General features: G+C 35.7%; 2 protein-coding genes across 3 annotated transcripts in view; one reads left to right on the top strand and one right to left on the bottom strand.

The window, feature by feature from the left end:
* LOC101957021 (broad substrate specificity ATP-binding cassette transporter ABCG2) overlaps positions 1-8178 on the top strand; it is a 29923-nt gene extending 21745 nt beyond the window's left edge. Inside the window, 4 exon segments of the mRNA XM_078020725.1 lie at positions 2072-2161; positions 3008-3093; positions 4925-4977; positions 8012-8178. Of these exon segments, the coding sequence (XP_077876851.1) occupies positions 2072-2161; positions 3008-3093; positions 4925-4977; positions 8012-8178 (396 nt within the window).
* A 5217-nt stretch (positions 8179-13395) lies between these two features.
* The window catches only part of Pkd2 (polycystin 2, transient receptor potential cation channel), a 52411-nt gene continuing 40093 nt past the window's right edge, over positions 13396-25713 (bottom strand). For both annotated transcript variants that reach the window (XM_078021597.1, XM_078021596.1), the window contains 5 exons: positions 23137-23258; positions 22768-22885; positions 21331-21494; positions 15502-15649; positions 13396-15397 (listed from right to left, as the gene is read on the bottom strand). In XM_078021597.1, coding sequence (XP_077877723.1) covers positions 15161-15397; positions 15502-15649; positions 21331-21494; positions 22768-22885; positions 23137-23258 — 789 coding nt within the window. In that variant the 3' untranslated portion in view covers positions 13396-15160. The remainder of the gene's footprint in view (positions 15398-15501; positions 15650-21330; positions 21495-22767; positions 22886-23136; positions 23259-25713) is intronic.

Here is a 25713-nt window from a genome sequence, read left to right as displayed (position 1 = left end):
CCTTGCTCCTATATAGGCTTTTCTGCTAGTGTTCTCATGTAGTTACTTATCTTAGCCATGTCCTTATTAATGAGCTTTAAAAAAAGACTTTTTGGTGATTATGAACGTTTATAAATTAGGACTTCAAAAACAAGAATAATGATTGATTCCCTAGCAAAAACCACAGGCTGCCTTTCATGCTGGTGTTAGAGAACTGCCAGCTGTGTAAGCAGCAGAGCTGGTTTGGTTGGATTCATTATACCCCAAGGTGAAAGTGAAGCTCCATGAGAAGTGTAACGGGGGTCTAGCTTGGATGCCTCTTGCATTTTGAAAATGTTTTAAAATTACTGGAAATTTCTAAAGTCCATAGTATTAGGTCACCTGTTGTCTGGCTTCCTGAGAATCGATAATGTCAATATGTTTCTGTTTCATCTTTTTAGAAAATGATTACAAAGTCATAATCTTTCATGGTCCTAAAATTTGCACTCATATAGATGAATCAACAGATAAACAGAGCCAATTACCACACACCCCACACAATATCCACTAAACAGGGATGCTCAGCCAATTGGTGTATACATCCTTTCTGGTACAATAGAAAGAGATGCCCTTGAATGGCACATATACAACACTTAAAAAAGTTCTTTTTATTAATGTGGTATAGTTATCTATAATTTGGGGCTCATTTTTGAGGCAACCATAAAACCATGGCTTACATATACTCTTGTCAAAGTTTAGTTCAATTTCTGAATTTGTCAACTGCCAATATATATCATCAACAATGTGATGTCTAATTTGTATTTCATTTACTAAAAAAAAAGTCCTTCAGTAAATAAAGATGCTTTGTTTGATTTATTTGATACATTGATTGTGATTTGGAAGTTTTTGTGTAGAATTTTAAAAGCCAGTCGTAAAATTTTATTTCACTCAGAGATGTCATGTTATACACCAGGCACTTCTGGTAGGTCAATTCTGATATACGCAGGCACACCACGGTACTGCCACCATTGTGCAAATCCCGGCTCACCTCACCCCAGTTGGGGCCAGTGTTATGTGGGCCTCTCCTTCATCTCCAGCGCTCCTTCCTGAATCTGCATTGCAATATCACTTTTTCATAGCTTTAAACAGAGGGATTGTCCATGTTTTCTGCTGTACTATACCACGCTATACAGTTTATAAGTTCTAGGCATTGGGAAACATGAAGCCTACAATTCTGAACCCCAAATTATTATTAATGTCGTGGATGCAAAAAGCAAATCCTTATAAATAACAAATCTTACAGTTGTATGGAAATAGAGAGGTGTATGTGAAGCTTAGGAACATTCTTGTATAAGTTCCTAGATTTTCAGGATCATTAGGGGCAACACATGTTGGTGTTATAATTAGGATAGTCAGTAGTCAGCTCTTTGTGTCAGTGGGTTCTGCATTAGAAAATTCAAACAATCACTGATGAAAAACATACAGAACAAGAAATAGGTATGTACTGAATATGTGCATTTTCTTTTTTAATTATTATTGCCTAAACTATATAGTTTATACGGTTATATGTATATAGTATAAACTACTATGCAACATTTATACTATAGTAGGTAAAAGAAATATGAAGATGATTTAAAATGCAAAGGACACATATATTTAAAGTATAAAGCATTTGCTTGGGATTACATGCAAATACTATGCTCTTTTAAAATAATGGAATTTGAGATCTGCAGATTTGAGTATCTATGTATGTGAGTACTAGAGCTGGTCTCCCTTGGATACCAAGAGATGAATGTATTTCTTAATCTTCCATTGTTTGCAAGTACAGAAAAACATGAAAGTATAGTATTAACAATTAAGGATCTTCCAAATAAATAAAATCTATGATATAGACTTGAGTATATTTTCATTAATTAAAACCCTAAACAGTCTTGGCCATGTGAGGTTTACACATACAAAGGAAGATTAATATTTAGAGCAAGGTCAAAGAATTTCAAGAGTTATTCCTACCAGAAATGTTTAGAAGGTTATAGCATTCTTGAAGATGCTCTTCTCTAGAATTCCTCATGAAATTCCTGGACCAGTTCTAATTCATGATTTTTGCTTTTTGTAGATTTTTGGGGGTCTGTCATTGTATTTTGGAAGCATGGCTCCTCAGATCTTGTGGCTTCAGTACTTCAGCATTCCTTATTATGGCTTTACAGTAAGTTGTCCTTGACTATCATTGTGAATAGGTGCCCAAGGTGGGAACAATGAAAATAAAGACTATGCGTCTCACTTCCCCTGCCATGACCTGTGGACACCTTCCAGGAGCAATGGAGGAGTACTTCCTATTATCCCTTAGCACAAGGTCAGGGAGTCATCTGGGGTTTTCCTCAGTCACCCTGTTGTTTCAGATGAGGAAAGGTGAGGAGAATAAATCTTATAGTAAAGTGGAAAGAATGACAGATGAAAAACATTGTGTTTCCATTCAATAAGGAAATAAATGAGAGGATGGGAGACTGGGATACTTAGCATATGATTAAAGAGAAATTATGAGAAACAAAGAGGCTAAATAACACTCCTAGCTCTATGGCTCTAGCAAAGGAATCAACTCCAAAGAAAACCATGTCTTAATACATTGTAACCAAGATTTTAACTCCTACAAGTGATTTTGATGAAAACAAGAAAAGATCATTACCATAAGTCAGCAATATTCATTGAGCAATACTACATCATGTTAGTTATAAAGATTATAGGATTATACAGTTAAAGAACATCATTTTAGTTATAAAGATTATATGGTCATACAGTTAAAGAGAGAAGAAAGAAGGGGCTATGGGGTGATCTACCAAGAGATCTCCTTTCTTGGCCAATTGGAAGGAATATCCCAACCTTAGGCCTCTTAATTTCCAGGTAAATTAGTTAATTTGTAATATATTGTGAATATGCAACTTTGTATATTTTTGGAAATAACAATAAAGATTGAACTTGAAGATTTAATTGTTATGATTCTTTGGAAATGTTTTGAAATTTAAAACTACCTTGAATTGTCCTTTTTGTCACATAGGCTTTACAGCATAATGAATTTTGGGGACGATACTTCTGTCCAGCCCTCAGTATAACATGTGGCGATAACTGTCCAAACTACGTAATGTAAGTTTGTGTCCAATGTCTTAACAGGCTTTATTATTACTGTGATGAGATATAGAGAGTCCCCTGGGCTTAGAGCTGGAACAGAATTTTCAGGGTCAACAAACCTTTCTGAGCCTACATTTTCTCACTCATAAAGTGAGTCATTGTGCACTAATGCATGTGAACATGTTGTATTATGCTACAGTCAAAATTGTTTTTGTATAGAAATGTTCACTGGGGGCCTGTTGAAAATTAATGTTTCAGTTTTTGAGTGATTTTTAGTTTTTAGAGCATTTGAGTTTGAAACAGGCTGTTTGATAGTTTAGCAAAGCTTATAGTCTCTGGATGTATGGATTCTGTGCTGTCAGCCCAGCCCATGGACCACAGTAGGCACTAAAAGGGCTGCAGTAACATAAAGGGGGTAACATTAAGATCTGGATCTAGTCCTTTCCTCTGCTCACATTATGTGTATGTGTGTGAGTGTGTGTGTGTGTGTGTGTGTGTGTGTGTGTGTGTGTGTGTGTGTGTGTGTGAGAGAGAGAGAGAGAGAGAGAGAGAGAGAGAGAGAGAGAGAGAGAGAGACTGACTTGGAATTCTCCCTATCAATGGTTCAATGGTTATGTCCTTTAGTGAATAAACACAACAAATCAAGAAGGAATTCTCATTTTTGCATCAAGTTCTTAAAATAGAAATGCTGGTTTTAGTGAAATGAGAAGATCTTGTTTTGTACTTTTTATATTTTACTTTTCTATTACTGTTTTTAATCATTTGATATTAATACAAATTTAATGAAAGAAAAGAGAATACTGGTATTTTAAATCCCTTTTGGATGTTCAAATAACTTAGAAATAATTCTTAGTAATAAGACAATATTGTATTTGAATTACTGATGGGAAAAATCTCTAGGAAAAGAGATTTTCTATTTTTGTCCACTCTCCTTGGTTTGATTTGGGTGTGGCGTCTTTGTAACATAGAGTCACCCCCAGGCTTCTAGGGAGGATGCAGTGGTTGGAAATGTGGGACCAGATAAGGAGGAGCCACCACAGGCTTCACACTTACATAGGCTCATCTTCACAAGAGGAAGGAAGAAGCTCCTCTTAGCAGAGGGAGGTCATGGCTATTTTAGGAAATTCTAAATGCCAAGATGCACAAGACAACAGGCCATAACTGTGGCTGCACATTTGATACTGTCTTAGTATCAGGTGCTTTTCTATCTGTGGCAGGAATGCTCCATTCTGCTCTGTTCCAGCTGGTACTTCAGGTCTGAGTCTGTTTTCTGGGCCTGCAGGTAACATCCTGAACCCTAGCATCTGTGATGCTCATCCTAATATTGGAGTGACAGCTGACAAACATAACTCTGGCTGGAAGCCCTTGCTCTTCTCTGGTCCTGGTTTTAGAATTCTTAGCCTATGTTTTTGGGAAGGTTGTCTTGAGGATAAGCAGAACTGCAAACAACTTTGATCATCTTAGGAAGGGGCATAGGTGTCATAACTTAGGCCACAGTTTTCCCCATCAGGAGTAAGTGAAAGGTCACTTGATAATCATTTCAGCCCTTTGAAGAGGGCAGCATTAGAGACTTAAAAACATATGAATTTGATCAAGCTAGAAGTTTGGTTCTTAATGTGACTATAAACTTGGCCAAGTTCATTAAGCCTACTTCCCTTCCTCTTTTAAATATATAGGATATGTATACCCCTTTGATTTATTTAATGATTCATAGGTATTATATATGAAGGGATAATTATTGAAGATTTTGTGTGCATAGAGATGTCTTTAAGGAACAGCAACTGTATTGACTAAAATTTCATAGATTCTAGGAATGAAGTTACATTCTTTATGTGTTTAATTTCAGATGTTCTGGTGAAGAATTCTTGGAACTGCAGAACATTGATCTCTCACCTTGGGGTTTGTGGACGAATCATGTGACTTTGGCTATTTTGATGATTATCTTACTCATAATTGCCTACCTAAGAATATTATTTCTTCACAAACATTCTTAAATTCTGCTTTAATTTTCTATGAATTACCCTCACATTTAAAAAATATCTAATGAAAATTATTTGTTGTCTTCTGTTAAGTTTCATTATACCATAGGTAAGCAATAATTATTTTTAATAAAAACTTACAGAAATAACTGAATTATTCATCAAATAATCCACATCAAAACCTAATTCTATTACATATTGCATGTTAACTTATCTCATTGGACAGTCAGAATTAGGAAGAAATGCCAGCTAATTTCTTGATATAACAAAGGAGAATTTAACTATAGACACTCTTGACAAGTTGCTAATATTTGTGCTATCAGATTTCTCATGTTCAAAATGAGTAAGCAGATTAGTAGCTGGACAGTTTTAACAGCCTTTGTATCCTTGATCTGCCATTCTTCAATAAATAACAAGTGTGCTAATGTTCTTTTTTTTAATTTTTTTATTGGTTGTTCAAAACATTACAAAGCTTTTGACATATCATGTTTCATACATTAGATTCAAGTTGGTTATGAACTCCCATTTTTACCCCAAATACAGATTGCAGAATCACATCTGTTACATATCCACGTTTTTACATAATGCCCTATTAGTAACTGTTGTATTCTGCTCCCTTTCCTATCCTCTACTATCCCCCCTCCCCTCCCCTCCCATCTTCTCTCTCTACCCCATCTACTGTATTTCATTTCTCTCCTTGTTTATTTACCCATTCCCCTCGCAACCTCTTATGTGTGATTTTGTATAACAATGAGCGTCTCCCTCCATTACCATGCAATTTCCCTTTTCTCTCCCTTTCCCTCCCACCTAGTGTATCTGTTTAATGTTGATCTTTCCTTCCTGCTCTTCCTCCCTGCTCTGATCTTGGTTTTTCTCATTATATCAATGAAGACATTTGGTATTTGTTTTTTAGGGATTGGCTAGCTTCATTAAGCATAATCTGCTCTAGTGCCATCCATTTCCCTGCAAAATCCATGATTTTGTCATTTTTTAGTGCTGCGTAATATTCCACGGAGTATAAATGCCACATTTTTTTTATCCATTCATCTATTGAAGGGCATCTTGGTTGGTTCCACAGTCTATCAATTGTGAATTGTACCACTATGAACATCGATGTGGAAGTATCCCTGTAGTAAGCTCTTTTAAGGTCTTCAGGGAATAGTCCGAGAAAAGTAATAAACCTAAAATATATTGGAAACATAGTGCCATTTCTACAGTAAAAAAAAGACATTCAGATAGAAATTCATGTCTTTGATAAGCTAATTGAAGTTCGTGGAACTTACTGATAGTTCTTTAAAGGAATTGTAATATCTCAAGATTCTTGGCTGGGAACTTAGAGCTATAGGTAGAGTTGAGGGTCTGGGTTCTAGGAATGAAGCTCTTGTGTCATCTCTGGGACATTCTGGCTCTGCAAAGTAACTTCACTTCCTCAGATGCCTCAGTAGTATATAATCTGGTTGCAACAGATTCTCCTGAGAGCTTTGCTAAGACATAGTTGTCTACCCCTCCTGTCCCACCACAGCAGTACCTATAGAGACACCTCCAAGAAGAAATTTGCCAGGGCTGGATTTCATAATTTCTAAGGTCCTTTCAGCTCTAAAAATTTTAGACTTATGGTCTAATAGCTGTTCTATCTTTCCCCTCACAGGATGCCCCATCATTTGTATACCTCATTTATTTTTATATACTCTCTTTATTCTAACTTTACCTCTAATAGGGAAGTATGGCAGTACTGGTAAATAATGTGCCTTGTTAGGGGGGTTCTTTTTCCTGCTCAGGAAGGTTTAAGCCACCTATGAAATTAAAGTCTACAATAATTAATGAAGAACAAAAGACAAAGTCAGAAAGATATTTTCAAAATATGGAGCCCCTAATAGGTCTAGTCTACACAGGAGCTGGAACTAGAGAATTATAAAATAACTCCTGTGGTTTATTTCAGGGGGTACATCAAAGGCAGGGATAAGGTTTGAGGGGAGGAGTCTTTCTTCCTGATGTCTTGCAGTCAGCAGGTTGATTCGTGTCTTGGCAGGTCACACCCATCTCAGGGGGCGCTGTGCAGCTACAGCAGGTCACCCCAACTCCAGTACTGTGTGGGACCTTTGGCAGATGTTGAATAGGGCTCACAGTGTGTATGGGAAGTCTCCCAGAGGAAATGTCTACTGGAAGTTCCCAGACACCAGATTCTTCTATTCCCTGGCTGTGATGTATGATATAGTCTACACACAGCCCAGAGATGGCTTTCAACAATCCCCTTTTGAGGAACATTTTAAAAAGTAAGTTGGAAAAATGTTTGTTTGCAGAAATTTATTTAAGAACATGTATGTACTCTCATGTAATTTGTTGTTATTTCATTGGATGTCAGAACTAATCTATAATGGAGGGGACTGGTTGATTTGGTTTAAAATAAAAGAAAGCAAAGAGCAAATGAAGCATCATCTGATAATTATACTCCAGTTGCTCTTCTTGGGATGGCAAAAACTGCAAGAATGCTGCTACAGAAGGCTGATATGTTGGGGATGGAATAAGAAAGGGGAGAAAAAGCAGGTAATTTGGAGAGAAAGATTAAAGAGGAAGTGTACATATCTCTACTCTGTCTTTGAAGCCATCCTCTTGAACCTTAGATTTGAATTTCATTAACATCTACTGCACGTATACATATTTGAACAGTAACAATACTGATTTGTAAGATGTCTTTTTCCTACTCCAGTGCATATCCAATGGGCTTTAGAAAAGAATTGTCAAGGGGACAGAGATGGAGGCTGTCAATGGATCTCATAAGAGCTGGGATGTCACCTGGCAAGCAGCATAGTACAGCTGAAGTAATGGCCAAGAATAAGGAAGTTCTAGAAAGGACGCTAGAAGAGAGAAATAAAAAATGGTGCTTGTGGTCTGTGGGAAATAGCAGCAATGGGGACCAGCTAGTTCCATTGACCCTCCAGTATTGTGTTTTCTAGATATTGCTACTAGCCTCTCCCTCAAGCTGTCCAGAGTGAACTTGAGATGTTTACGAGTGGATCTGTATGGTGGGAGGAGTGGGCTGAATTGGGTGCTGTTGGTGCTGTCACACCTCCTCTGTGCACCTCCACTTTTGGTTGCTGCTGTGGTGGACAATTCCTTGTGAGCTGAGCTCATTCCAACAACGTCCCTCCTCCAGCCTGCACCACACCTCTCTTCACTTAGGACTGCTCTTAGGCCTGTTTCTAAGTTACAAGAAAGTCAGATTGTGTGCAAGTGTGGTGGGCAAGACCAAGGCTAATATCCCATGAGCACCTGTAACAAACAGGGACAGGGCCAAAGAGAAATTTCCCAGCATGATGCTTTTCAGACAGGAAATTTTGGGATGCATTCCTTTGTGCTATCAGAGGAGGAATCCAGCCTTTTGCCTACTGAGGCAACTTTAACAGCATAATTGTGTATTGGCCTTTCCCCCTCTGTCTCCTCTTCTACTGCCATTTATTTATTTATTTTGAGTTCAAAGTCTGGACTCACAGATAAACAGACAGCCTAAGAATTTTTCTATGTTTGCAACTACACATTGGATTTCATGATATGCTCAGATTTGTTTGATAAACTAAGAGATTGATCTGGATAAATAATAAAATTTGTGTTAATAGCATTTATTTCATAATCATCCAATAATCTTTTCAAACGTAAAGTTCATGTGCATTTAGATTTGGGGGAACACTGGCTGCCTCCAGTGTTTAATATATGTTGCTTTTTCAAAACCATTTTGTTTTCCAGGCTACTTGATAGTTTTTAACCTTCACTGGTAAATAAAAAAGTTCATTTTTTCAACACAGCTCTTACCATGATCCTTCTGTTTTCTTGGGAGATTGTATATACCCAATATTTCTTCCATTTGACAGGTTCATTTTGAAATATGCTGAATATTCAATTTCTCCACCCCTCTTCTTCATCCCACCCTTTCAATGAGATGCCTTTGCCTTTGTAATGCAGCCTGAAGTTTGTCCAATAGGAAGAACCCATTAGTCATTTTAATTATATCTTGGGCATACCTTTTCCTCCACAGTAGTAAATATTTCCTGTAGCTAATAAAAGAATCCGTAGTTCATACAATGAAAACATAAATGATTAAAATGAAAAAAAATCAAACCTTAAGAAATTGTAAAATTGATGCCATTTTGACTTATTCAGTTAGCAAAAATTAATATTTTTTTCAGTCAAAGTTTTTTTTTTCCTTTTCAAGATCAGTGATGGCTTGTGATTTCAATTAAAAATCTTGAGTGTTTTACTTTCTTGAAACAAACCTACACCTGATGAGAAATCTTTATCTTAAAGTTTTGAATGTGTTTCTTTTAATGTCTGGAGGAAGATTTAGGAAATCCTGTCTTTTGGGGGCAACCTTTGAGGTTCAATAATTTATTCCATTTCATGAATAAATTTTTGTTTCAATTCAACTAAAAATAAATAATTTGTTAAAAAAATGTGTTTGCAATTAGGCAAATGGGCTCATATTGTTTTGGCTTTTGTATAAATTGGTACAAACATCTTAAAGAATTGCTTGGAAAATTGCATCAAGACTATATTCTCATAATTTTTGTGAAAATTCTATAAAGAAATAATTTAAAAAGAGGTTATATTACTTATAGTCTCATAGAAAATCATTAAAAAATGGAAAAGTATAAATTTTCATCAATAGCAGGAATGAGGTTAATATATTTTGGTTATTTGGTATAAATTATAAATTCATAACATTATTTTATATAGAGATATACATATATATCCATGCAATATGTAAAATAATTTATAGTAACATACTCTGTCACCATAACAAAATCAGGATTTCAGGACATGTTTAATATGAGGTGAAAAGGCAGTAAAATGTAGAAATAGTACTTTTTCCATCACTATTTTTATGTACATTTTAAATGTACATAGGGTGGGATCTGTTTTTACATATTTGGGCATGCATATATAACAATATAGCTGATTAATATCATTCCCCAGTGTGTTCCCTTTTTACCCCTTCTCTCTCCCCCTAGTCACTTTCCTTTACAGATCTCCCTTTTATTTTTTTGAGATTCTTCCCACCTTACTTTTCCTTTTCCCTTTCTAGCTTCCACAGGTGAGAGAAAATATATGACCCTTGATCTTCTGAGTTTGGCTTATTTCACTAAAAATAATGGTCTCAAGTTCCATCCATTTTCCTGTAAATGACATAGTTTATTTTTTCTTTATGGCTGAATAAAACTCCATTGTGTATATATGTCACATTTTCTTTATCCATTCATCTGTGGATGGACACCTAGGCTTGTTTCTCAGTCTGGGTATTGTGAATTGTGCTGCCATAAACATGGGTATGCAGGTATCACTATAATATGATGACTTTAATCCTTTAGGATAAATATTAAGGGTATGGTAGAGCTGGCTTAGATGGCAATTCCATGCTTAGATTTTTGAGGAACCTCCACACTGTTTTCCACAGTGGTTGTACTAGTTGACAATCCTACAAGTAGTGTAAAAGTGCTCCTTTTCTCCACATTCTCCTAAACAGTTACAATGGTTTGTAATTTTGATGATTGACATTCTAACTGCAGATGACATCTCAGTATAACTTTTTTATTTTCATTTCTCTAATTGCTAATGATGCCGGACATTTTTTCCCATATATTTGTTTAACATTTTTATTTCTTCTTTTGAGATCTATTCAGTTCGTTACTCCATTTATTAATTAGGTTATTTGTTTTTCTGGTGTTGATTTTGAGTGCTTTAAATATCATGGACATTAATACTCTATCAGAAGAGCAGCTAGCAAAGATTTTTCTTCTTTTCTCTAGCTTCTCTCTTCACATTCTTGTTTCTTTTGCTGTGTAGATGCTTTTAATTCTATCCCATCCTATTTATTAACTCTTGGCATTATTTCCTGAGCTTTAAGAGTCATGGCATTTGCAGGTAAACGGATGGCACTGGAGAAGATAATGCTAATTGAAGTTAGCCAATCCCCCCAAAAACAAATGTCAAATGTTTTCTCTGATATAAGGAGGCTGACTCATAGTGTGGTAGGGAGGGGGAGCATGGGAGGAATAGATGAATTCTAGATAGGGAAGAGGGGTGGGAGGGAAAGGGAGGGGGAAGAGGATTAGCAAGGATGGTGGAATGTGTTGGACATCATTATCCAAAGTACATGTATGAAGATTCAAATTGGGTGTCAACATACTTTATATACAAACAGAGATATGAAAAATTGTTGTATATATGTGTAATAAGAATTGTAATGCAAAAAAACAAAGTACATGTATAAAGACATGAATTGGCAGGAATATACTTTTATACAAAGATATGAAAAGTTGTGCTCTGTATGTATAATAAGAATTGTAATGCATTCTGCTGCCATGTATTTAAAAAATAAAATCAATTAAAAATAAAAGAGTCCTATTGAGAAAATCATTTCCTGTGCATGTATTTTGAAGTGTTGACCTTACGTTTTCTTCTAGAAGTTGCATAGTGTCTAGTCTAATTCCTAGGTATTTGATCCATTTTGAGTTCTTTTTTATTTGGGGTAAGAGATTATAGAGTCTAGTATCATTCTTCTACTTATGGATAAGAAGTTTTCCAACACCATGTAAATGAAAAAGGCTGTCTTTTCTCTAATGTTTGTGTTTGGCACCTGTCAGAAGTCAAATGACTACATTTAAGTGGATTTGTCTCTGTGTCGTCTATTCTGTACCTTTGGTCTATGTGTCTGTTTTTGTGCTGGTACCATGAAGTTATTACTGCAGCTGTGTTGTGTAATTTGACGTCAGGTATCGTGAAGCTTCCAGCATGGCTTTTTTGACTTAGAATTGCTTTGGCTATTCTCAATCTTTAATTCTCTCAAATGAATGTTAGGACTGTTCCTTCCAATTCTTTAAACAATGTCATTGGTATTTTGATGGGGATTGTATTGAATTTGTAATTACTTTTAATAGTATGGCAATTTTATCCATGTTAATTCTGCTTATCCATGAACATGAGAGGTCTTTTCATCTTCTATCTTTTTCAATATTCAATTTTTTTTTCATTGTAGAGGTCTTTCAACTCCTTGGTTAGATTTATTCCTAGGGTTTTCTTTTTCTTCTTTCTGTTTTCTCCCTATGTTAATGTGAATGACATGGTTTTCATGATTTCTTAATTGGTATACAGGAAAGCTATTAAATTTTGTAATTGACAAATAGTTTTAAGTATATTTACAGTGAAAGCTTATAGAAGACTTTTAAGAGTTTCCAATTATCATTTGTCACCATCAGTCACTCTATTTTAGATTTCCAATTTTAAATTTTTGAGAAATGCTTTCACTTTTGCTGATTCCACCAATCATTATTTGTTGAACAAGTCCCTGTGCTAGGTACCACACAGCCTCTTTTCATTTCAAAGGGAAATTTCAACTTTAATGTGCTTTTGTACTTACACATCCTTATTTTCTCCACTGTAAGAGAATATTCTAAGGGACACAAGATAGGCATTCAATTTCTTAATTTATAAATGAGAAATTGGAAGTCTTCAGAAAAGTAGACTCAGCTACTAGGAGTCTTCGTAGGATCACATGTCTAGTATTTATACAGTGAGGACCAGAATCTTAACCTAGTGCTATATTTACAGCTTCTCCCTGTGTCATGGGTGGTCTACAAAGAAAGATTGGGACATATCTCCACAGGGTTTTTATCTACCTGTGTCATAAGTGAATGGAATTCCTTGGAGTTGAATTTTGGGTGAATCCATCTAGTGGGTACTGCAGGCACCTTGCCCACGTCCTTTGTGTCATAGCACTTCAGTGTGTGCCTACCCATTCCCAGTTACCTGTGCCTGCAGGTTTTTCCTGACTCAGAAGCCAGTAAGGACTGCTGTGTCTACAGGAAGAACTAAAGAATTACTCATTCTCCTCGAATAGCTTTTCATCCAAAGTCCTACATCTCAAGATTAGATGAGTCTGAATTGTTTGTATCTTACTGTTTCCCAGAGTTGGGGCTTCAGTAGCCTGTGGTGTGGGTCAGTGTGATAGCCTACCCTTTCCTAACATCTTCCCTCTCCTGTTCTCCCCAGTCTATCACTTCCATTTCCCAAATAAAGCCACCTTCCTGACCTCCTGGAATCCTTGTCTTGGGCTATAATCCTCAGGGAACTAAAAATTAGACACCATGCATGACAGCCCTGTATGTAAAGTTTTAATGGTTACCGGAAATGTTTATGTGGTGTAATAAATAAGAAAATGTATTAAATATCTTGTTTTTGAACATGGAAAAAGTGTCTTTTTTGAAGTCTAATCCCTTATTAACTACCTCCTGATAAAAGGCAAATTACCCAACTGTTTTCTACATAGGAAACACACAGTTCTTACATCTGATATTTTATCAAGTCTTTATTAAGAAGTAAAGTGCTCAGTATTACACAATTATAAAATTCTTGATTGTTGAGACTGGCATATGTAACATCATAATTATTCCTGTCATACAGAGGTGGGAAGGTGATAAGGAAAGGGCTGGGACTGAATGCTCCATGACTAAAGAATAAAAATCTATGGAACTTACGGATAATAAGAAAAGAATTTCACCATGCTTTACAAGTGAAATGAAAAACAGTACAATGATCAGTACCATAAAAAGAGTTTCTAGTGACCATAATCAACCTATGGCACCGGGTCAATATACATGGATACCACATAATAGTTGCACTTCAAATTGAAGTTTGTTTACATGTAACAACAAGGTACACAAACATAAATATGTACACTCCATACCCCTGGAATGCAAACTTCAGTACCTAGGAATAAAGAATTGGTGTAGCATGTTAAAGTAAAGACAGAGATGAATCCATGGGGAATGACTGTTAAAGACACTCAATATGTTTTATTTCTATAGACACTAAGGCAGAAAGGCCTGTCTTCTCTTTTCATTAGAGATTTGACTGACATACTCCACCAATGGAATGAACTACTTAAGATGCAACATTAAAAAGCAGGACTCCCTTCTGATATCCAACTGAGAGATGCTCACCAATATTACATTGCCCTTGCTGGTCCTATTAGCTATCAAAAGGCCACATTTCCCAATACTTTTCAAAAATAATTTGCTTTTTTTTTTGAGAAATAGGTTTTCCTCCCATAAATTTTGCAAGACCCTTTCCTATTGAAAACAACTGCTGCACTCAAAATGGGGCTGGTACTTTCTGAAAAAGGATGAACTTTGAATACCAATGCCTCCTTTTTATTAAATTGAGCATCATTTACATTATAAATACTGAATCAGGAATATTTGAGAACTATATTCTTGAGAGAGTATTAAACTGAAACTTTAGTTTTGTTGTTGGTTTAATGAATTTCAAAACTAAAGTTTGAAATTACCATTTCCTCTTCAAATTGGTCTTTGGTGGTTTTCTTGACTATTTCAAATTCAAAGCTAATATAATATAAAAATGAAAGATAGTCTCACAGATTTTAGATATAAACAAACAATAAAAGCACAGTATTTAACATTTATCTTAACCACTCATACAAATTCTAGCATAGTGACTACATACCCATTCTGTGGTCTGGAGTTCTTTTCTACCTAGTCTTTTAGAAAAGTTCACTCCAGTAAGGTAGTTGGAAAAAAAAAAAGAATCCTTTTTAAAAAGAAAGCCATGCATTGAGCTCATGAGTTACTCCCCAAGTGGAGAGGAATGTCCTACTTGCTTTCATACACTGGACAAAAGTGGCAATACTGATTTTTGTGAATGGAAGTAAACTCACAAGACCTTTGACTGTTCTCTTCTAGCTATAAAGGCTACTTCACTGTCAACTGGGAAGATGCAGGCATGGTGGCAACTGACCATACACTCCACATACTTTTCAAAGATTTTCCCTGAACTCACTATTTACATCTAGATTTCTCATATGAGGGGGAAAAAAATACCTCAAAACCCCAAAAAACCAAACCAAACCAAACAAACAAACAAAAACACTTGGATCCACGGGTAACATTTATATAAAATAAGTTAAAGTGCAGAAGATTAACAATCAGTCACATAGGCCAGCATCATATGGTAATCAGGGCATATAAATAGTATACTTGTTATGGCGATTGGGACGGTGCCTTCTCGCCTATCAGGAACATACACAACAACACTCCTCACATGTGCATATTGGCACTCCCATTTCCACCTCCACCTTCTGCGCCCTCTGTGGACTGGGAGGAGGAAGGACGGGATCCTCTGGGGCGAGGCTGACCATTGAGTCCCACAGGTGTGCCTAGCCGGTGACTTATCTGGGAAGCTGCGTCATCGGATTCCCAGCGCTCCAGCTCTTCCCGCACTAACTGCTCCATCTGTTCCCTGTGGATTTCACTGTCACGACCCAGTCTTTCATCCTAACAAGAGAAAAGAAACCAAGGTGTTACTGGTGAGGTGATGCATGTTCTTGTACATGGAAATGAATCCTTTGTTCATCATTCTCCAGCCCATGACTTCTTACCTCGGCCACCCCATCCAGCAGCCTCCCTAGCACCTCCCGTCTCTTCACTTTGGTCCGCTCCATGGTCTCTAACTTGACGATCACAGCATCGATCTTGGACACAATGCTGCCGATGGAGTGCTCCATGCGGTCCACGCGCCTCACCAGGCTGCAGGTAACCACAGTTAAGAGGGAAAAGCCGCATTATCTTTTCAGCTCCATTGGCTTTTCAAACAGAAATGCTAAGATTTTTTTAAACAATCATAACCTGAAATACTTTCTATTTTTAAATTATTTTGGCAAGGCTGGGATGGAACCCAGGTCCTTAGGCAGGTGTTCTGTCACTGAGCCACATCTCCAGCCCTGAACCCTTTTCTAGTGGTCTCAAGATCTAGGGACAAACTTTCTTAGGCTGCTGGTGGGATTCCTAGCTGGCTCACATCTCCAGAGAGTTGCCATTGTATTTTAAATCTTAGAACGATGCCTAATCCTTCTTCTGGATGTTCTAGTTTTAGAACTTTTTCTAAAGAAATGTTTTATAATTTTTTACTACAATGCTGCTTCTTATTAGCATAACATTGAAATAGCTACATTAGCCAATCGGAGATTGTTTAAATACATCACTGTCTATCTATACAATGGAACTCTTAGGTGACACCAGAAATTATACTGTGACAAAATATTTAATTAAATAATGTTCACAGTATACTGAGTAAATAAACCAGTGGAGAAAACCCTAAGCTCACTCATCATCCCTGGGGGTCTCAATTTTAAAATATTATGTAAATATCTTAAAATAGGGTAACTTGAGACAACTTCTAGAATGATGGCACATGAGAGTTCTGTAGATTCTCTCCTCAGTGAAATGACTATAAATGTTGAAAATTGTTTTTAAAAACTCCAACATTCAAATGCACGAGAAATTTTCTTAAGGTCATACAACAAATGAAAAGATATTTATTCAAAGAAATCTGCTATTTTTCTATAAGAATGAGAGTTTGAAACATTTTAAAAAATATTTGAAGAAATAATGCTTGAATGCCTCCCAAATATTTTGAAAAACATTACCTATCAAGGAAGCACACACACACACAAAAAAAAAAACTCCAAGTGTTTTGGGATAGTCTTGGATAGTCTTGGAGACGCACACCCAGACATACTAAGTACAAATATTTAGAGACATGTAGCAGAGAACTTTAGTAAGAATAACATCTGTCTTATCAGAAACATTGGAGGCCAGAAAAAATGAAGACAAAACAAAACATACTCAGATAAACAAGAGCAGAGTTTTTGCTAGAAGATCTGCTTTACAATAAATACTAACAGAAATTCTTCAGGTTGAAATAAAATCACAGAAATTATAATCCTCATGAAAAAACAGTACATTGGTAGAAGTCATTATGTAAATATAAAATACAGTAGAAATTCACATTTCCTCCTATTTTTCTTAACTAATTTAAAATCAACTGTGGGAGATCTGTACATAATTGGATTATTGGTCCTATAAACATATATAAATACAATACACTTAACAATGACCAGGTGACACTAGAAGTTATACTGTGACAGAATATTTAATTAAATAATGTTTACAGTATAGGTAGGAACAAAGTTTTATTGGAGCAAGAAAATAACATCAGATGGCACCATGAATATAGAGAACAGAAGAGAATCAGATGTGGTAAGGTTAATAAGATGAGAAGGTTAATTTACCAAATGCTATAAATATATACTTCTAATTCTTCTTTCAACTTTGTTAAGAGACATAAAATTATATATTGGGATAACTACTTCAATGTAATATTGAGTTTGTACACTTTATGTAGATCAGTATCATGTGGAGCTAATACACACATACACACACACACACACACACACACATACACACAGATACACATATACACACACATAGAGTGGCCACAGAAAGTGGAAAGAAGAAAAAGAGCTATTTAGAAATAACATTTCCTTAGCTTGCTGGACTAATTTAATTTAAAACCTAAGTAGTTTCTCACTAACTGATTTATATATGTTACATCCTAAAGCAACCACACACAAAAAAGTCCTAAAAATAGTGAAAAAAATTAGAAAAAGAACCAAATTATTACACTATAAAATTTTCACTTAGTGTAAAAGAAAAAAGTATGGAAGGAATGGAGGAACAAAAGAGACATTAGAAAATACAATGTAAAATGTTAGAAATAAATCCAACTATGTCAATGATAACCTTAAATGAAAATGGCTCAAACAATCCAAACAAAAGGCAGAGATTGACAAATGAAAAAAAAAAAGGCAAGATCTAAATGTATGCTGTCTACATGAGACATATTTTAGATTCAAAGATGCAAAAATATGTCATGCAAAGGGCAACTATAAGAAAGCTGGAACAGCTACAGTTATTTCCGTAAAAAAAAAAAAAAAAAAAATTTACTAAGATAGAGTGAGACATCTTATAATGAAAGGAGGGTCATCAATTAGGAACATATACTAATTACAAATGTGCACCTAACAACACTGCCTCAAAATAAACGAAACTAAATCTTACAGAATTAAAGTGATAAATAGACAATTGAATAAAACAGTTGGAGACTTTAATAGCACACTTTCACAATTAGAACAACTACACAGAAGAACAATAGAGAAATAGGAGACTCAAATAACACCATAAAGCCACTAGACATATCAGACCTCTAGAAATCATTGCACTCAAAATGGCATAATAAATAAACCAGACTGTTAAAAACAAAGGCTGAAGTTTTCTTCTTTCATATGTGGAAGCTAGAGCAAAATAAAGCGGAATAAATGGGAATCGAGGGGACTCATTAAGATATAGGGAAGATCAGCAGAGTAGAGGGAGAAGGAGATAGGGAGGGAGGAGGGATGGGAAAGGGGAGAAAATGCAAAATGAATTTAACAAAATCACATTGTGTGCATGTATAAATATAACACAGTGAATTCCACTTTTACGTACATGTATAAAACACCAATTAAAAATAAATAAATGAGTGAAAGGAAGATGAGCAGAGAATGGGGACTGTGGAGAGAGAAGGGAAATGGGGAGGCACAGGGGACTGAAATGGGAGTAAATCAAATTCCATATATGTATGAATTTGTCAAAATGAGCCCAACTATTATATATGACTCTAGTTAAAAAAAAGTAGCATAATATACATTCTTTTCAAGTGCACTTGGAAACCTCCACAATAAAGTATATGTTAGTCTAAGAAAATTTGTAAAAATATTGTTAAATGCATGTAAATGGAACCACAGATAATAAAATATTAATAGAAATTTTCATTGGTAGAAATATAGGAGATATTTATGGTTTTTTTCTTTTTTCTATATTATCCATTTTTTCCTATAATAAACACTTTACCTTTCTAAAGACAAAATGCATGAATAAAAGTCACAAAAAAAGAATTGATGGTTAACAATGGAAAAGAATGGATTAAGAAATGCAGGGAATTTTTGATGGAAATTGCATTGAATCTGTAGAGCACTTTTGGTAGTACGGCCATTTAGAAATGTTAGTTCTGCCTAAGAATATAGGAGGTCTTTCCATATTCTAAGGACTTCTTCAATTTCTTTCTTTAGTGTTCAGTCATTTTTGTTACAGAGGTCTTTCACCTCTTTTGTTAGACTGATTCCCAAGTATTTTATTTTCCAGGGGCAGTGGGGCAGTTTTTAGATGTTGATTCTTGGTACTTTGCTTAATTCATTTGTGAGTTCTAGAAGTCTTTATGGAGTATTTAGGTCAGCAAACAGAGATAATTTGAGCTCTTCATTTCCTATTTGTTTCCATTTAATATCTTTTGCTTGACTATATTGTTCTGGCTAGAATTTCTAACAATATATTAAATAGGAGTGGTGAAAATAGATATCCTTTTCTTGTCCCAGATTTTAAAGGAAATCCTTTCAGTTTTTCTCTATTCAGAATAATGTTGGCCTTGGGTTTTTGTATATAGCATTCACAGAAATAGAAAAAGCTGGAAGAATAGCCAAAGCACTCCTCAGTGAAAAAAAAAAAAAAAGCACAAAGCAAAAGGCATCACAGTATCAGAAATCAAATTATACTACAGAGCAGTAACAAAAACAGCATGATACTGGCACCACAACAGGCACAAAAACCAAGAGAATACAATAGAAGACACAGAGACAAACCCACATAAATACAGTTATCTCATACTAGATAAGTGTGCCAAAAACACACTGGAGAAAAGATAGCCTCTTCAACAAACAGTGCTGGGGAAACTGGAAATCCAAATGAAGTAGAATAAAATTTAACCCTATCTCCCTGTATAAAACTCAACTCAATGTGTATCAAAGACCTAGGAATTAGACAGAAACCCTGCACCTGCTACACAAAAATGAGGGCCCAGCATTCTAACATGCTGGCTCAGAAACTGACTTCCTTAACAAGACTCCCAAAGTGCAAGAATTAAAATAAAAGATCAATAAATGGGATGGAATCAAATTTAAAAAGCTTCTTTAGAGCAAAGGAAACAATCAAGAACATGAAGAGAGAGCATAGAGAATGGGAGACAATCTTTGATACCTGCTCTTCAGGGCATTAATATCCAGGATATTCAAAGAACTCAGAAAACTTAACACCAAAAAGCAAATAACCCAATCAATAAATGGGCAAAGGAACTAAAAAGACACTACTCAAAAGAAGATATATGAATGATCAACAAATACATGAAAAAAATGTTCAATATCTCTAGCAATAAGATAAATGCAAATTAAAACTACAATGAGATTTCATCTCACTCAGTCAGAGTGGCAATTATCAAGAATACAAGTTAACAATAAATGTTGGAAAGGATGCAGGAAAAGGGTACACGCATTCATTGTTGGTGGGACTGCAAATTGGTGCAACTATTCCAGAGAGCAGTATAACGGTTCCCCAAAAATTTAGAAATGGAAGCATCATTTGACCCTGTTATCCCACTCCTTGGAATATATCCAAAGGATTTAAAATTAGCATACTATAGTGACACAGTCACATCAATGTTTATGGCAGCACAATTCACAATAGCTAAGCTGTGGAGCCTACCTAGGTGCCCTTTAACTGATGAATGGATAAAGAAAATGTGGTATGTATACACATGGAGGAGCCATTAAGAAGAATAACTTTATGGCATGTGCCAGTAAATGGATGAGTCTGGAGACTATCATGCTAAGAGAAATAAGCCCATCGCTAAAAGCCAAAGGTTGAATGGTTTCTCTGATATGAAGAAACTATCAAAAATAAGGGGGGAAGTTAAAAGAGAGAGAGAATAGAAGAAAGATTAGTGGAGTAGACAAAGGCAAGTGAAGGAAAAGGAGGAGGGATGGGAACAAGAAAGACAGTGGAGTTAATTCTATATAATATTCTATATGAATACACCACAGTGAATCTCACTACTATGTACATCAACAGGACACTAATTTAAAAAAAAAAATAATAACTCTAAGTGAACAGCAGAAAAACCAGTAGAGTAGAGGGATGAAAACAGGGGAAAGGATATTGGAAAGTATTCAGGGAAAAGGATACATGCATTCATTGTTGGTGGGACTTCAAATTGGTGCAACTATTCCAGAAAGGAGAGGGGAGGGGAAGTACCAGGGACTCAATTAGAACAAATCATATTTTATGCTTTCGTAATTATGTCAAAATAAATACTGTTGCCATGTGTAACTAAAAAGAAACAAACAAACAAAAATAAAGTACATAGTGAAGGTTTAAAAAAATATTCAGTATCTTTACTAATTGCAAAAACCAAAAAAAAGAAAAGAAAGAAAAAATGGGAAACAGCCACATCTCATTTAGACTCTGGTGCACCAAAATTCAGCCAATTCCTTTATACTCACACTTGAAACTCTTCATAAGAAACCCCACTGGAGATGCTTCCCCTCCTTCTGGAGCTGTGTCCACTGTCTTCGTCGTCATCCTCCTCAGAGTCATCCAGGCTTCTTGGGAAACTGCGGCTGCTCATGGGACGCGGCAAAGAGCTATGATCCAAGTCCAGGTCCTCCTGCAGGACAAGGGGTGGCCCAGTGAAGAGAGGCACCAAGACCTCACACAGAATTTAGCAAGGTCTTGGGCAAGTAGGAAATGGGTGTCAGCCAGACCAGGATGGCCACATTTTTCTATACTGTGGAATGCACACATTTTCAGACAGATTTTAACTATTAACGAGGAGTTGCTAAGCTTTTGTTTGGACAAGAAAGAACATCAAAAACATAAGAAAGAAAAAAAGTAAATAAAAGAATACCCTTATCACCTTCTTTTCATAAAAGAACAAATTCAATAACTCTAAAGCAGGAAGGATATAATCTCAGATTTTTGACTAAATACTGACGCAAGAAAATTTCATTTATTGTCTTTGTGCTTACATTTCACAATGAATGTTGAAGTTTGTAACCTTTGGACAAACTTGTCTGGAGCACTGTTTAGTAACAATTATTCTAGACTTTTCCTTGGAGGAAAGTGGCTTTGTATATTAGCATTTCATCTGTGTTCTCTATACCTTAATTTCTTGTTGTTGTTGTTGTTAAAACATTTATATTTGAAAGTTAATGGTAAAACTGTTAATTCTTCTTAAGTTACATAAGCTCACTTACAATTTTATTTGATTATTATTTATTACTTGTTACTTGAGATGGGTTCTATGTTGCCCAGGCTGGTCTCCAACACTTGGGTTCAAAGTACCCTCCACATCAGTCTCCTGAGTAGCTGGGATTATGTGGATACCACCATGCCCAACAGTTAATTTTACTTTCTATTACTATTCAAATTTCATTTGAATATTTATTTCATTAAATATTCAAATGAAAGACACATGATAATTTTATTTTGCTATAAAAGTTAATAATTTAAAGAGCAACTAATTAACCAGAGAAATTTTTATCTTCTGGTAACTTTTTTTTTTCTCACTCTCTTGGACATAAAGAACTATTCAAGTAATCAAGCTCCTCTTTCAAGTTGACTACCAGAAAGCTTAGGGCCCAAAAGGCCAAGACCATTTTCCAATGTTTATAAGCATATGCCTAGTTATACAATATAGTTTTTATTAGCTTTATCCATAATGTAATTTTGCACCCTTGTTTCTAGTTTTCTGGCATTCATCTATTTTATTGCACCTTATATATTACTGTTTATATACTCTTTTGGGGATAAACAGAGCACTAATACATATGTTGAGAGAGAGAGAGAGAAAGACAGATTCCCAGTCACCCACCACTTAGTGCAGTGTTTGACTGGTGGTGGGTGCTGAAACAGATCATGGTCTCTTAACCTAGACCCACCCTCTCTTTTTCCAAGTCATCTCTCATCTGCTGATGTTCATGTTCAGTGAGCTCCTGGTCTCCATCTTGGTCATACTTGGTGAATATTGCCTCAATCTCTGCATCAGTATGGCCCTTCCTGAAATTGAGAGGATACAGATGAATTCATTCTTATACATGGTCCAACCCCAACACCAAAAAATCAAAATGCAAGAGGAAAGAGAAATCACCAAATGGAGGCCTAGCCTCTTCTCAGAGCATATTCCAGAAAGACAGCTGCCTATGAAATAACTGTGCTTCTCTATGAGAATTTGGGCCATAAACATTCTCGCCAAGAATTGATTTTTAGCAGCAGGAACTTCCTAGTGACCCAGGATGTGTCACTCTTACCCTTTGAGATCTTGTCGAAGTTCGTCAAAGTTTAACTTGCCTCCTCCTTGCCGCAGACTCTCTGAAATGTCATCCACAGTATTTTTTTTCAGTTTTAGTTTGACCAAAGCTTTATGGTATCCCTATTGGGGAAACAAAGCAGAACATCTGTTTAGTTTTTTGCTGCTTTTGCATTTGCTTTAACTCTCATTTGTAGCATCAACAAACATAAACCATTGCTTGGTGGAACTTGGTCACTGAAGTGTGTGCTAAATGAATGGATAATGAATGAATAATATGAAAGTCCTGTAGAAGACATACAGAAAAGGTAAGAAGTTTTCAATAAACCAAGGACTGAGGTCCTTTCCTTCACATGTGTTTTTGGATTGGTTGACAAATAAAAATCACTACATATTCTATAGCTATCAGCTCCCAAATATATAGGTATATGCAACAGTTCTTAAAGAAACAATCTGTGAGGTGAATAGAGAACATACCTCTTGGGAGCAAATCTTTACTCCTTACGCATTAGATAGAGCACTAATCTCTAGGGTATATAAAGAACTCAAAAAGCTAAACACCAAAAAAACAAAAAAACCAATCAATAAATGGGCCAAGGACCTGAACAGACACTTCTCAGAAGATGATATACAATCAATCAACAAATATATGAAAAAATATTCATCATTGCTAGCAATTAGAGAAATGCAAATCAAAACCACTCTAAGATTTCATCTCACTCCAGTCAGAATGACAGCTATTATGAAGACAAACAACAATAAATATTGGGGAGGATGTGGGGGGAAAAGGTATACTCATACACTGGTGGCCAGCCTGCAAATTGGTGCAGCCAATATGGAAAGCAGTATGGAGACTTCTTGGAAAAGTGGGAATAGAACCACCATTTGACCCAGCTACCCCTCTCCTTGGTCTATACCCAAAGGACTTCAAAACAGCATACTACAGGGACACAGCCACATCAATGTATACAGCAGCACAATTCACAATAGCTAAATTGTGGAATCAACCTAGATGCCCTTCAGTAGATGAATGGATAAAAAAATGTGGCATATATACACAATGGAATATTACTCAGCAATAAAAGAGAATAAAGTCATGGCATTTGCAGGTAAATGGATAGAGTTAGAGAAGATAATGCTAAGTGAAGTTAGTCAATCCCCCCAAAAACATATGCCAAATATTTTCTCTTATAAAGAAGGCTGATTCATTGTGGGGTAGGGAGAAGGAGCATGGGAGGAGTAGATGAATTTTAGATAGGGCAGAAGGGTTGGAGGGGAATGGAGGGGGCATGTGGTTAGAAATGATGGTGAAATGTGACTGTCATTATTATCCAAACTACATGTATGAAGACAGGAATTGGTGTGAGTATACTTTGTATACAACCAGAGATATGAAAAATTGTGCTCTATATGTGTAATAAGAATTGAAATGTTGTGGCTGGCTCAAGCGGTAGCAAGCTCGCCTGACATGCATGTGGCCCGGGTTCGATCCTCAGCACCACATACAAACAAAGATGTTGTGTCTGTCGAAAACTAAAAAATAAATATTAAAATTCTCTCTCGTTCTAAAAAAAAAAAAAAAAGGATTGAAATGTATTCTGCTGTTATATATAAATTTAAAAATTAATTAAAAAAATAATACCAAGAAATCTGAGTCATGGATTAATTATCTTTTCCTTGTCTCACAGTAAGTAATTTCTTTATATATATTAGATATACAAAAAAAAAAAAATCCCAGTGAAATATGGATGAGGATTTTTCACTAACATATAGAGTTGAGGCTAGGGTGTAGTGAATGGTAGCATGCTGGCCTAGCATGTGTGAGGCCCCAGGTTGATCCTCAACACCAAAGAGACAAACACACAAACAATAAATTATAGTCAGAGGTTGCTTTGCATGGTAATGCAGGTCTGTAAAAGTGACCCTGAAAATTGAAATTGTGAAAAGTGAACCAAATAATTAACAGCAGGAATTTTAATTGTTCCGAGAACTTTAAGACATTTTGATGAAACATTCAAACTCTCTTAGTGTCAGCTATAAATTCATTAAAAAAATAGAATATTAGTGCATTGAAATTTAAAACACTAGAAATATTGAAAAGTAAATTGTTATAATTCTTTGTAAAAAAAAAAAAAGATTCAGGGCAGTTTAAACTGTGCTTGTCGTCACCTTCTCATATATTTTATAATATTATCCCCTACAATGTGAACTGAATGTGTTTTCTGTACATCAGTGGATTGTCATATTGCTTTCTAATTATGGATCACCTTCTGACAATGTTCTTTGTCCTTTCACTGTTATGAAATATCTCTACAAACTCTTCTTTTTACTTGAAGATTTTTGCTGGCATCCCCTCCTCCAAGACAGCTTCATTCTTTCCTTATTGATGTTGAAAAACTGTTCTTCTGGGTGTCCACCTGGGTCTCTCCAGTGTTGGCAGTGTCAACATTCCCATGCTCAGCTACTTCTTGGAAAACCATGGCATTTGTTTAGATTTCACTTTCAGGCTTGTGTATTTCCTTTCTTTCCTGCGTTTCATCTTTCTGGCCTATTCATTTTTTTCTATTATCATGTCTGT

This window comes from Ictidomys tridecemlineatus, chromosome 9 (genome assembly GCF_052094955.1).
Source record: "Ictidomys tridecemlineatus isolate mIctTri1 chromosome 9, mIctTri1.hap1, whole genome shotgun sequence".
Taxonomy (NCBI): Eukaryota; Metazoa; Chordata; class Mammalia; order Rodentia; family Sciuridae; genus Ictidomys; species Ictidomys tridecemlineatus.
The sequence above is the reverse complement of the archived record's forward strand: the minus strand, read 5'-3'. Positions and strand labels throughout refer to the sequence as shown.